General features: G+C 40.5%; 1 protein-coding gene across 1 annotated transcript in view; it reads left to right on the top strand.

The window, feature by feature from the left end:
• LOC124742262 (molybdenum cofactor biosynthesis protein 1-like) overlaps window positions 1–7,403 on the top strand; it is a 29,464-nt gene extending 22,061 nt beyond the window's left edge. The window contains exon 4 of the mRNA XM_047248792.1: window positions 7,348–7,403. Coding sequence (XP_047104748.1) covers window positions 7,348–7,403 — 56 coding nt within the window. The remainder of the gene's footprint in view (window positions 1–7,347) is intronic.
• The last annotated feature ends 6,841 nt before the right edge of the window (window positions 7,404–14,244 follow it).

Raw genomic sequence — 14,244 nt, 5'->3', positions numbered from 1 at the left:
TAGAATTTCTTTATGCATGAGAGAGAGTCTTTGTCCAACACAAGACATGAAAACAGCAAACTGAATTAGAAGAATGTAAAATTGTAGTAAAAATCTTAGGTCCAAGAATAAAAGATGGAATACATACACAGAACCCAGTGTGAAATCTCCAGGCAAATTCCTAAAAACTCTTGTTACAATGTGTCTCCAAAGAATCCAACTTGTGGGACGTACAGAAAGAATGTATCCAAACAGGCAGCTCATTGGATTCCCATATACTTGAAAAATAAGATCCAACTGATGAAAACAAACAGGAAGAGACCTTAAGAAATTGGAATCACCACATTTACAGTATTCTGATGTAGTGATGAGTCACACAGAGTGCAGTTTCACAGTAGCTTGATCGATGCTTGTACTTGTGTATGTAGTATATGCAAGTGTGTACAGCGTCTCTTCTGGTGTACACACAATATGCTAATTTAGTGGCCAAGCAGTAAACCGGATCCCTACTCGGTTCCATTGTGCTGTGCTAATTATTCTTCTTCACTTGACATTTATGCTTGGAGCTGCAAGAGAGGCCATTTTCCAGATAATGCCACAAAAACAACAAATTCTCAGATATCAGTTTAACTTACACTCTTCAACATCATAGACAACATTTCACATTAATATGTTGCAGAACACTAGATTAGTGTTAAAATTGCCAGAGTAAACATTGTTCTCCATGTGACAGATTGTCACCCGACGTCCAAAATCGATAAATTTTATATCTCTGCACAGAGAAGCAGCTGGTTGCTCATTGTCATCTGTGGTGCTAATCAATGGGTTGAGCTCGTTGCTGGCACAGCGCCACCACAGAGTAAGTGGCCCCTCATCCCAGCAGGTGGCAATGTTTTAACACCCGTATAGCTCCCCAGACTTACCGCGTCTGTGGATAACTCCGTCTCTGCACAGAACTTCACACATTTCCCACACAGTGGGCCCTCGTGTCTTTTACACACAATAAATCTTCAAACTTATTTCATTGGCTAAGTTAAATTTCGAGTGTGAGATGCTATTTCGTAAAAAATAGCAAACGGTAGACATGGATGTTATTGTGACTCTTTCCTAAGGCAACATTTGTGTATTACACTTGTAGAAGTGCACTGCAACATAATACAGTAGACCGTAAGTTCAAACAATGGAAACTCCAGGTTGGAATATCAGCAGTGTAGGAAAAGAAGAAGAAGCTAATTACCATAAAGATGGCACGTTAAAATGCAGACAGGCACAGTTAAGACACTTACACATAAGCTTTTGGCCACAACCTTCATCAGAAAAAGAAATAGAAATACACACCATTCATTCACACAAGCAAGCACACCTCACACACACATGACCGCCAACTCCGACAGCTCAGACCAGAATGCTAGTCTGTAAGTTTGCTACACAATAAAATAATTATTCTGAGCTACAAGAAAAATGGATTCAAAGAACTAAACAGCTTGAAGAAAAAAAAGGGAAGCTCCCTGAAGCAACATAGTTTCACGAGTGTGCATACCAGTGGTAAATTATGAGAGTCGCAACTCTCTGAAATGTATACAAAGGCCACCAGATTGCATTAGCTTTGTTTGTGTCTCAGATTGTTACCATGAATGGTGGGAGCTATAAGAGATGTGAAGAGTGTAAGATGTTGAGTGATCCCTGTGAAGGGCACAGATGCCCTGTACTTCCGTGAGTCAGCATTATCAGCACGTAACAAAATTTGAAGGGGCCTAATTGTGTGTCTCCATTTGCCAGGCTGATTGAATTATGCAATATTCAGATTTGTCAGACATTCAGATGTGGTAGTGGCCCCATGTTGGACTGCTTGGGAACGTAAGGGCGGCGTGCTTGTCAGCAAGCTTCCGGTTGACCGTGTCTGACGAGCCCATGGGAGATTTGCTGTAATGTACGCTGAGCACATTGTAACTCTTTCACACCTGCACCTGTCATGTGATCAGCAGTGAGTCACATTCTGCAAGACCCACGATGACAGTTGTCAGTGAGTATGACAACGACATAGGGAGAGGGCGTGTGGGGCAGCATCGGATATGACTTCAGGTCACTCTGACAGCACAGCAGTATGTCATGGACATCCTACATCCTCATTTGCTACCTCCATGTCCAACGGAGTTACAAGAGACAGAGCAGTGAAAACATATCCAGTTGTTGACTCACAAAACGGTTTTGAGGTGTGACGCATGTAGTCTTAAGTGAATCATTCATACAAAAAGAAAAGAAGAAGAAGCTAAAGTCAGAATGTGAAAAAATTGGAGAATGGAATAGATATTTGAAGACTTCACACTTGAAACTCCCAGTTTTCCTATTGTGAAAGTGCCTTTGTGACCATATGCATTTCACTGACGATAAACTTTTTTTTTCCCCCTGGGTCTTGGCTCCATATTTTTTCATCCAGTTGAGTCAGAATACTTGCATAGTATTTGTGAGGTATTGTTTCAGTCTTGCAAGCTAATCTAAAATACAAATCCCTTTTGCATCCTAGAAAACAATGAGCACTCTTTCTCTCCGATGAAGTCACCTTGGCTATTTTTGTGCAACTGCTGTTTCATTTCGGTCGTCTCTCATCCAAGGGAACAGATTGGTGCATAGAATCAGTTGTGTGTCAGATTGTCCCAAATTGTTTTTCACATTTGGTTGTAGTCAGGCTTCAACAGACATGCCACTCACTTTCTGGTACGGCCACAGCATCAACTGTTTTGCACATGTTTTTAATTACTGATCTTGCAATATCACACTGTGTTCTTTCTCAGCATTTTCATATTTGATTGTAATTCTAGGAAGTTGTTCATGAGTCATCTTACAGAGACATATGCCACATATGAATTCAGAAACCCATTCCTTAACTGTTGACTATGAAGGAACTCCCCCCATGAACCATGGACCTTGCCGTTGGTGGGGAGGCTTGTGTGCCTCAGCGATACAGATGGCCGTACCGTAGGTGCAACCACAACGGAGGGGTATCTGTTGAGAGGCCAGACAAACATGTTTTTCCTGAAGAGGGGCAGCAGCCTTTTCAGTAGTTGCAGGGGCAACAGCCTGGATGATTGACTGATCTGGCCTTGTAACATTAACCAAAATGGCCTTGCTGTGCTGGTACTGCGAACGGCTGAAAGCAAGGGGAAACTACAGCCGTAATTTTTCCCGAGTACATGCAGCTCTACAACTTGACTAGAAGAAGAGATCGGTTGGTAGGACATGTTTTGAGGCATCAAGGGATCACAAATTTAGCATTGGAGGGCAACGTGGAGGGTAAAAATCGTAGAGGGAGACCAAGAGATGAATACACTAAGCAGATTCAGAAGGATGTAGGTTGCAGTAGGTACTGGGAGATGAAGAAGCTTGCACAGGATAGAGTAGCATGGAGAGCTGCATCAAACCAGTCTCAGGACTGAAGACCACAACAACAACAACATGAAGGAACTGACTCCTAATAAGTAAGATGATGCCTGTAGAAAAGTACAACAAAACAGTAATCTCAAAAAGGACAGGATAGACAGTACATTCTGTAGGACATATTAAAAATGATTGGTAAAAGAGACTTGGTGTGTTAAATGCAGCTTTTGATTACATGATAATTGAATTGGATAGATAAACAATATACTCGCTAAGTGGTGGCAGAACACACACATAAAAGAAGATTATAATTAGGCGAGCTTTCAGAGCCAGTAGCTCATTCTTCAGGCAGAAGGGTTGAAGTGGAAGGAAGAGGGGTGAAGGATAGGTCTAGGAAAAAGGGTAGATTTTGAGAACGTTACCCAGAACTGCAGATCAGGGGAGACTTTCCAGATGGGATGAGAAGGAAAGACTGCTTCCACATCTACATACATACTCCACTAGCCACCATATGGTGCATGGCAGAAGGTACCCTGTCTACTACAATAGTCTGAATAAAATTACTTGATAGTTGACATCAATCACTTGCTGCAACAATGTTGCCACATTGGCTACCAGCTACCGTTTGGTTACAGGTGACAACAAACAAGCGGCTCACTTCACAAATTATGTTAAATGTTTAACACAGAGCAATTTTTCTAGTGGCTGGTGCAAGGTATGTCAGAAATGTTGGATACTCTGTCGACTATTGATTTAAAGTGACCAGTGACTGAACTGGGGCAGACGACCCGTTTTGTATCCCTGACTGTAAACTTGTGTCCTAACCCAGCCGAGAAAATTGTGGTCAACAGTCTGCAGCAGTACTAATATCATGATCGCTTTGTTCATGGCGATTAAAGCTAACCCTCAAGGGTAAACTCAAGACAACAAAAAGTCAATTTCAGGGCTGAAAGCAAATTGAAATTTCTCCATGTCATTTGTTACCTGTAACTATCCTTACACTAGCTGCACATGCTGACATGTTAGAAACCAGTGAACAGCCCGTGTGGGCACTTGTTCGTGGATTATAGATGACTGAGGCCGATTCTAAATGAAGAAATAATGACAGGAAGGAAAATAAGACCAAATAGAACAGTCAAAATAATGATGAAAAATGATGCAGCAAAGTATTAAAAATAAAAATAATACATTAAAACCAATTAATTGAATGAAAATAATAATCACACTCTTTTGGTTAGATTTAGAAATAAAAATTTTGCTACATTGATGAGATTCAAACCTATGACATGCTACACATTAGATTAATCTGCCAACCATTGTGCTATGCCACAGCACTGCATGAAGTATTTATATATGTGAATGTAGTGACCCAGTTGCAACTATGAATTGCAACCTTAAAAATTTCAGTTTCACGCAGTGTAGTGAAAAGCTTATCTAATGTAAGATGATCTCTGTGAATATGATAACTATATGTATGATACTGAATTACACCTTGTGCTGAGTTATTCGGTAGTGTTTGGTTAGTGCTATGAATGAAATGTGTGTCTTTCATTAGCATTGTTAATGTGTGTTGTTTTTGGTGTAGTTATCGCGTGTCATGAAATACATAATAAAAGTGTCGTGCTCATAATTTGGGATACAAATACATCAAGAAAGAATGCTGAACCAGGAATTGGAAGTGACTGGCCAATTTTGGTGGAGTTTGGCAACAGCAGACAGTTCAAGTGTGACGCTGACTACTCTTAGTGGCGTTTGAAGTGCCAACTATCAAGTAATTTTAATTCGACTGTAGTCAGTTCCTTTCCCATTCCATCTGCCAATCGAGTGAGGAAAAAGTGAATGTCTATATGCCTCTCTATGAGTCCTAATTTGTTGTCTCTTATCTTCATGGTCCTTATGCATAATGTATGTTGGTGCAAGCAGAATTGTTCTGCAGTCAGCACAGTGTTCCTCAAAATCCCTCCAGGGATTCCCATTTGAGTTCCAGAAACATCTCCATAATACTTGTATGTTGTTGTTTCCACCTACTGTTAACAAATCTAGTATCCTGCCTCTGAATTACCTCAATGTCTGCTTTAATTCGACCCCTTGCGGATCCCAGACACTGAAACTGTACTCAAGAAGAGATCACACTAGCATCCTATATGTGATGTCCATCACAGCTGAGCCACACTGCAGTAAAATCCACCCAACAAACGAAAGATGATTATTCGCCTTCCCTACCATGACCCTCACAAGTTTGTTCCATTTCATATCACATTGCAACGTTATGTCCAGATATTGAAACAATGTGACTTCTTCATTCATGACACTACTAATGCTGGATTCTGGCATTATGGATTTGTTTTTCCAACTCATCTGCAGTAACTTATATTTTTCTACATTTGGGGTTAGCTGTCATTTATCGCACCAACTGGGAACTTTGTCCAAGTCATCTTTTATCCTCCTAAATCACTCAACGATGACACCTTCCATACACCACAACATCATCAGCAAACAACCTCAGATTACTGTCCACTTTGTCCATCAGATCAGTTATGCACATAGAAAATATGAGTAATAGCGCTCCTATCACACATCCCTGGAACGATCCTAATGATACCCTAGTCACTGATGGACACTCACCGTCAGGATAATGTAGTGGGTTCTATTACTTCAGAAGTCTTTGAGCCACTCACATGTCTGGGAACCTATTCCATGTGCTTGTACCTTTCTTAAGAGTCTGCAGTGAGGCACTATGTCAAATGCTTCTCGGAAATCAAGAAATATGGAATCTGGGTTTGTGAATTTTGTGATGGCAAAGTTAGAGGAGCAATGCAATTGCGTTAAATTTTGCGTGAAACTCAAGAAAACCTTTACAGAGACACACCAAATGATGCAGGGAGCCTATAGCGATGAGTGCTTAAGCCATACTTGGTGGTACGTATTATTCACACGTTTTTAAAATGGCTTTACAAAAGTCAAAAATGATCCTTGTTCAGGACGCTCTTAGATGTCCCCTGATGACGCTTGTGTCAGGAACGTCAACGAAATTGTGTGTGCCAGTCGAAGATTCACTGTCCGAGAGATTGTAGAAGAATGTAACATTTCAATTGGGTCATGTTATGAAATGACACAGCATCTTGGAATGCATTGTGTTGCCGCCAAGTTCATTCCACGGCTCATGAGTCAAGACCAAAAAAACTTTTTGGATCTCACAAATGAGAATGAGATGTTCCTTGCGGGAATAGTATGACCCCTGCAGACTTCTTTTTATTTCCAAAGTTGAAAAGGATGAAGTTTTGCAATGGTAGATGAGATAAAAGAAAATTCGCAGACGGCAGTTTATGCAACCCAGCAAGAGGTGTGTCAAGACTGCTCCTGGAAGTGGAAATGATATTGGGAACAGTGTATCAATTGTGGAGGAGAGTATTTCGAAGGAGACAATCCATAGTAACTAAAAGATAAGCATAGAAAATTTTGTGGACTAAGTTCTGGAATTTTTTGAACAGACGTCGTATGACAAAAGGGCATGCTGAGTTGCCCATGAGCGATGCTTTGTACTGATTTGTGGACATAAACTTATTGGTCTCTATGAAACTGATTAGATTCAAACCCAGAATACGTTCATGAATTCTGCAGCAAACTGATGTTACGGGAATTGGTCTGTTATTTCGCGAGTCTGTTCTTTCGCCCTTTCCCTGTTGCTTCATAACCTGGGTTGTGAGTAACTGAATCCACTTTCCCTTCTTCCCTTTTTTCCCCTCTCTCCTCCCTGATGAAGGAACAAAGTTCCGAAAGCTAGGAATGTAAATTTTCAGTTCTGTTTTATGTGTATCTATCGGCTGTACTGAGCTGATGTAAGTACTGGCCAGCCCTCTATCTCTTTGTTAGTATTTGTTTCACATCTTATATGAGATTTTCCATTAATCATTTATGTTTGTATAAGCATTTATTAAATTTAAAAACTTGGATTTCATATGTTAATACAAAAGATAATGTTTTGCATTGCAGGCATGAGGAACCTGTCAAAGATGAAGAATCGGCCAATGATTCTTGTTGGAGGATAACAATATGTATAACTTAAACTTGAGATTCTTGAAAAGAAAGCTAGTCAGTATTTCTTAACAGTACTGATTGACGAGCAAAGTCTTAGTGGACATTTGTATAAAATTGTCACAGGTGTTATTTACAAGAAGAGTAAATAGTTTCAATAGGAATGTGGTGAGACATTTAACAAATGTCATGACCACACATTAATAGGACCTTATAACACTACCATTTTGATATTAGTATGCTTTTACGTAAATAACAGAAACCCTGTCTCTATGTTGACACATATAACCCTCTTACTAAAATTTAGTTTAGTTTCCAAATAAAATACACTATGGAAGGATAGTCCTGTTTATAGGAAAAGATAATCAATAGAGTTATCCTTCTTACAGGATTTACCGTGTGTTGCGTCTAATGGATAAGTAAATTGGACTATTCACTCCTTTTCCTAAGATCTTACCCAGTGGCTAGATAGAAACACAGTATGAATATATACTGAATATATACTGAAGCTAGGACAACTCATTTCCAAGTTCATTTAGTGGTTTAAAACATGTACTTAATGGTCACCAACCTATCCTGGCAATGAAATAGTGAAGTACTGGAGAAGCAGAAATTTGAATTTTGCCTACTTTCTTGCTACTGTTTAGTTTGGCTCTTCAAATAAATTACACCACTTAAACAATTTTGGGCTACATCTTTATACATTATGTTTTTAAAAAAGAAAAAGCCCAGTACATAACTTCAAGGAAGGTAAAAAAAATTAGCCGGGGTGGGGGGGACAACCTTTAGAAAAGCACTTTCCATAATCAAGAAACTTAAATACTTAGACACTAAAGCACACACTTTTTAACTGAACATTTCACTTAAAGAAAACCTCTTTCTTGGTGGAATTTTCTTTCAAAAGCTATTATTCTTTGAACTAATTCTGTATAGCCATCTAACAGGTTCTAGTAACTTGGCTTCACTCTGATTGAATTTTATGTAAGCAAACTATAACACTTTGCAATAGTTAAGAAAAAATTTTTAATATTTACACTAAAGCAATTTAAATGGTGCCTCTTTATATTAACTTGGCACTTCAAAAGTCTGTAAAACAGGACACTCGGATTAATCAAACACCAGGAAGGAACCCTATACAGATGTATGATTAGGATGAAATAACAGGGTGAGCCAGTTTCCGTGAAGTTCAAGAATGATTATTAAAACACAGTTTAAAGTAATGGTTCATGCTGTACAAAGGTAAAAATAGAAAAAAATCTTATCTGGTGGCTGTAGGCTTGGCTGTGGCGAACAGTTATGACGGCTACACTACCCACACTACGGCCTGCAAGTTTCTTGCTGTATGGGCTCAATTTCTCTTCTTGGCTTCATTCAGTTTTACATACAGTAGCTCAACAACTCGCAGCTATGCTGTAAGCTGTTTGCAGTCTTCAACCGAGGCATTTTTATGGAAATTTGCAGGCAAAGCTTCTGCTCCACAAAGGAGTTACATCAATCACTGCTGCCTACAAACTGTGTGACTTACTTCCCGCACTTGCTCAAGGTAGCATGCCAATTCGCCTTTCGCACCTTTTCCACTCCCCACAACCATTTTCGTTTTAAACAAAAGCACACTGGCTTTTACATAACACCTATTTCTTACATTGTTCCTAAGCATGACCATTTCTTAAATTGTCAAATTTACATCAACATGAACAATTTATACACACAAATATTTTTAAATACAAAATGTTATCAAAACATTATTTAGACCCTTGGTATCCTTTGTAGAGGACTTGGGCAGGTTTGTCCCATCCTAGTACACATTATTTTGTTACTTCCCTTCAGATATTCCATTTAGCTACATCTACAATAATTCCCAATGTTCTGCCTTTTGAGGTGTCCAGTGCGGGTTGCTCTCCACTTCCTGGGTGTATTGTATCGAGTTAGTTTTTTCAAATTTCCATGTGGGTTTATCAATGTATTTTGTAACTAATATTTCAGCACCAATGATAACTTTTGTGAGCCAATGTACACTCCTTGAAAAATGTTTCAGTACTACTATTGAGTGATTCAGTGGTAATTTTTTCTCATCAGTGGAAAAGATGGATGGGTCAGGTTTTGTATCAGTTTCCATCTGCCTGCCCAAAACGTTTTAAATTCCTTGGCATCAAACTTAGATAATTTCTTGTGTGTTGATCCATTCGAACAATGGTTCTCTATTTTTGTCTCTATTTATGTATCTCCGGGTTGTGTTTTGGAATTAAAATCTTAAACATATACGTGCTGTCTAGTTGCTGTGTGTAAGACTAGTGTCAGACACTTTCCGTTAGGTGATTTGTGGACTGATGTAATAACCAGGCCTTTGAGTTTTATCCTAATTACTTCTACATCACTAATTTTCTGACAGCTTAAGCCAGCATAATCCAAGAGCTGTTTCTTTTTTCATTTATTGTGGATGCACCTAACAATTGAGAGGAGTATTGATATTGCTTTATATTGCATAATCTTGCATGTAGCTGCTGAATTATCACCTAAATGCATTTCCTATAGAGCTATAATACTGATGGCATGCTCATCATCTAATTTGCTTTGGTAACTGCATTTGTCACTTGTTAATCCTACGTTAATTTGCATAATATGGACACCTTGCCTGATAATTTTTGACTGTAATCTCTGAGAAGTGCTGGACCATCTTTTGTGTAGAGTTTTTGCTGGCTGCTCCTGCAGTCACACTGCCTTGGTGCACCATCTCAGGGGTTGTCTGCATGCCACACAACAGTCTTTTTGGTGTCCAGTGTGAATGATTCACTGGTAAATATCCTGTCCCATACACTTTTGTTTGTAGACAATACTTCTGTGTTAGCTGAAAATAGAAACCCCGAGCCAGGAAGCAGTAGTCTCAGTACCTCAGAGAATTAGTTTCAGGTAAAGTATATGGATCTAACATATCTAAAATGCACATGGTTTAGTTTGGAAACCACACAAACACCCAAATGTACACACCGGCACTAGCTGCAGGGGGGGGGGGGGGGGGGGGGGGGCAGAGTGATTGGAGAAGACAGTACATGGTCTGAATGGGAAAAGATTGGTGTGTACAGAAGCGAAAAGGTAAAGTGATACAGTGGGAAACAAATTAGCAGAGGTTTAGGTCAGGTGGATGGCACTAGATGTGCTGGAGAGACAATTTCCACCTGTGTAGTTCAGAGAAACTTGCACTGGAAGGGAATATCCAAATGGTATGTCTAGTGAAGCAGTTGTTGAAGTGGTGTACAGCCTCTTGGCAACTGGAATGTCAAGTCTGTGGTTTGCCACAGTTTGGTGCTAGACATTACTGTGAGTGAACAGTTGGTTACTTGTCATCCCTACATGGAAAATTGTATGGTAATTGCAGCATAGCTGATTTTTAACAGGTTGCTTTTGCACATGATCGTGCCTTTTATATGGTGGGAGATGCCTGCAACTGGACTGCTGTAGGAGGTGGTGGGTGGATTTGTGGGACAGCTCTTGCACCTGGGTCACTCACAGGATTAGGGGCGGACAAGGATGTTCTCTAGATTGTGCAGGCAGTGGAACACTACTTTGCAGGAAGTGGGTAGTATCTTGAGTACAGTATACCCCATCTGAGATAGTCAAAGCCCCAGTGAAGAATGTGGTTGAGCTTTTCAAGGCCTGGGTGATTAGACGAGTGCTGACCATTGTCTGGTTAACAGGGTTACAGGTGTGAGATGAGGAGATGGCACGGGAGATCTATTTATGAATGAGACGGATAGGATACTGTGGCTCTGGTAGTGCTATTGCCATATTTAGACAACTCCTGCTTTCCACTGGGGATAGTGAGTCCACGTGCGACAAGGCTGTATGGAAGAGACTTTTTGACATGGAATGGGTGACAGCTGTCAAAGTGGAGGGAGGTACTGTTGGTGGTTGGTCCACTTGACATGTGTTTATGGATATCGACGTCTAGTGATATGGCGCATTGAGTTGAGAATAATTGGGTTAAGATGATTTGGGAGTAGGTTTTTAGGTTATGGAAGAAGCAGTCTATACCATGAGTCCAGATCATGAAAATGTCTCAATTGCTCTGAATCAGACAACACTAGTTATGTGGATTGTGACCAGTAATGAGACAATTGACCATCACAGGCTGTGTTCAAAATGACCACTGGCAGCAACAGTATATGCTCCCATTCTGGTATGGAAAGACTGCTGCACACATACCAGTATTTCAGCAGGGACAATCCGACAGGCTGCAGTAATACATCATTGCATATCATCAGATGTAGTTGGTATGCCCTTGTAGACAGTATTTCAGCTTTCCCCATAGAAAAAAGTCTGCAGGCATGAAATTTGGCGAATGGGTCAACCGAGATACAGGTCCTCTGCATCCAATCTAATGATTTGTAAACAGTTTGTGAAGCCATGTTGTACTCAGTGCACTGTGGGTTGTACAGCCATCGTATTGGTACCACAAGTTGCTCCTAGTCTGCAGAGGAATCTCTTCTAGCATCCGTGGAAGATGATTTGTTAGGAGGCTGTGATACTTGTGCACATTCAGTGTTCTTTCTAAGAAAAATGAGCCTATGAGCTGATGGTTCACTGCCCCACACCACACGTTTACACTCCAAGGATGCTGACATTCCACCTGCCACAGCCAAAGAGAATTGTTAACAGACCAATTGTGCTTATTTCAGCACTTTACCAGGCCACGATTGTTAAAATTTCCTTCACCACTAAACAAGATACATGATACATCTGGAGTATCCTGTCTTAATGCCCATGTATGGAAGTTAACACAATTCTCTTGATCAATTCCATGCAGCTCTTTATAGAAAGGGATAAACCTATGTCAATGGAGAATGCATAGGACACTTGCCCGATTAATGCCATTTCCACATGCGATTGTGCAAGAGGTAACATGTGGATCAACTACTTGTTTCATCTGTTATGTTGCTAAGATTTAGGCTATGACTTCCATATAACTGGTTGAAGAGGTTGATAAATGATTGCCGAGATGCTTGACATTTATTGGTATTTATTGCCGCATATACTGTACAAGAATGAACTGCATTCTTCGTACACTCTCCATACACCATGAGCATGTCACCTTTTTCTGCGTTGGTAAATCCCATCGTCCACTCACGACCTTCTGATTGGACTGTCACACACTTACTGACTTGCAAGTCACAATGAACTCGAGGAACACACACACAATCACACTGCAAGGAAACAACATCATACCTAGCAACTACCCACACACACAAACACACTGTAAGCAAACAACATCATACCTAGCAACTACCCACACACACAAACACACTGTAAGCAAACAACATCATACCTAGTAACTACCCAGATTGAGTGGCACAAACTAGTATTGGTGTGGAAACTTTTAAAAATACTGTATCTCATTGACAACTTGTACTAGAATCCTGCAACAAACCCCACTGACATTCTGATTTACCATATTTTTAGTTTGTTAATGTCAGTAAGCACAGTTTCATTTAAAAAGTGTACATCTGCACAAGAAAGGATTTTTACAAACTGATGATTGGGTAACAATAATGAGTCCCTGACTACCAATCCATTCTGTCAAAGCCGCAAATCAATAGCACTTCATACTTGTGGTGCGAGCTTTAGGCATTTCACCCTGTGACTTGGTCTTCAAAAGTGAAATAATTGTGGGTCAGGATGTGATTGGGTAAGGGGATTAGGAAAGAGGTGATGGGTTTGGTATCAGGAGGATGTTTGGAAAGTGAGGCCATGGGCATGGGGGATGTTGCATCCATAGTAACCAGCAAGGAGTCATGTGGTAGCAAAACAGGAACTGCAGAAAGGCGGTGAAGGAAGTGAGCATTGTCTTCACTGTAGGATGGGAGGTTACAGACAATGGTTTGCATGTGATGTTCAGTGGGAGGATTGTACCCAGCCACAGTTGGACAAGTGGAGAGACCTGTGTAGTTGGGTTTGTGTAGTTTGGCGAATAGGTAAAAAGGAAGGAGTGGTGTGAGGAGGGAGGTTATGGGATGGACTTAAGGTCTTGGAGAGCTGCTGGAGTCTTGGAATTCTAGGATGTGATCATGATTGTAAGGTTTGTATGCAGAGGTGTTAGAAAGTTGGTGAAGACTCTCAGCCACATAGTCACTATGATTCATGAACACTGTGATGAAGCTTTTATCTGTGGGAAAGATGATAAGGCACGAATTAATTTACAGGATATGGGTAGCTGTGTGTTACATAGGAGTGATGTTGGTCTCATTAGGGAGGATTTAGGAAAGGAAAGTAAGGCCGGGTTAGAAGTGACGAATTCCTGAAAGATAACCAAGAGATGACTGGCTGGAAGGGGAGGTTCAGGGTGGGAGGGAGGCTGGAACTGTTTCAAGCAAGGTTCTATGTGAGGTTTTTGTTGGCTGTTATTAGTGGGATGCATCATCATCATCATTTAAGACTGATTATGCCTTTCAGCGTTCAGTCTGGAGCATAGTCTTGATCTATTTCTACAGTTTTTATACCCCTTCCCTTCCAACACACACACATTAGCCACCAAGGAAGAGCCTACAGCTTTGATTCAACACCCCCCCCCCTTTCCAGTCATACCCTCATACCTCCCTAATGCACATTGAAGAAATTTCCACTGCAGAGATTAGGTAAGGAAAGAAGGTCCTTTACAAGTCCAGCACACTTGAATTTAGGTTTTGGGCTAAAGGTGAGGCCTTTAGAAAGTACCAAGACTTCTGCTGGGCTAAGAGTTGTGGCAGAAAGGTTGACAACAGTTTTACAGGATTGGTGTTTAAGATGTATACATCTCATGGAGGATGGAGGAATTTGTTGCGATTGTGGAAGATGGAGTATTGAACAAAGCATAGTTAGGGAGGT

This window comes from Schistocerca piceifrons, unplaced genomic scaffold (genome assembly GCF_021461385.2).
Source record: "Schistocerca piceifrons isolate TAMUIC-IGC-003096 unplaced genomic scaffold, iqSchPice1.1 HiC_scaffold_2281, whole genome shotgun sequence".
In the NCBI taxonomy this organism is placed as follows: Eukaryota; Metazoa; Arthropoda; class Insecta; order Orthoptera; family Acrididae; genus Schistocerca; species Schistocerca piceifrons.
This window is presented reverse-complemented; position numbering and strand designations above follow the sequence as displayed.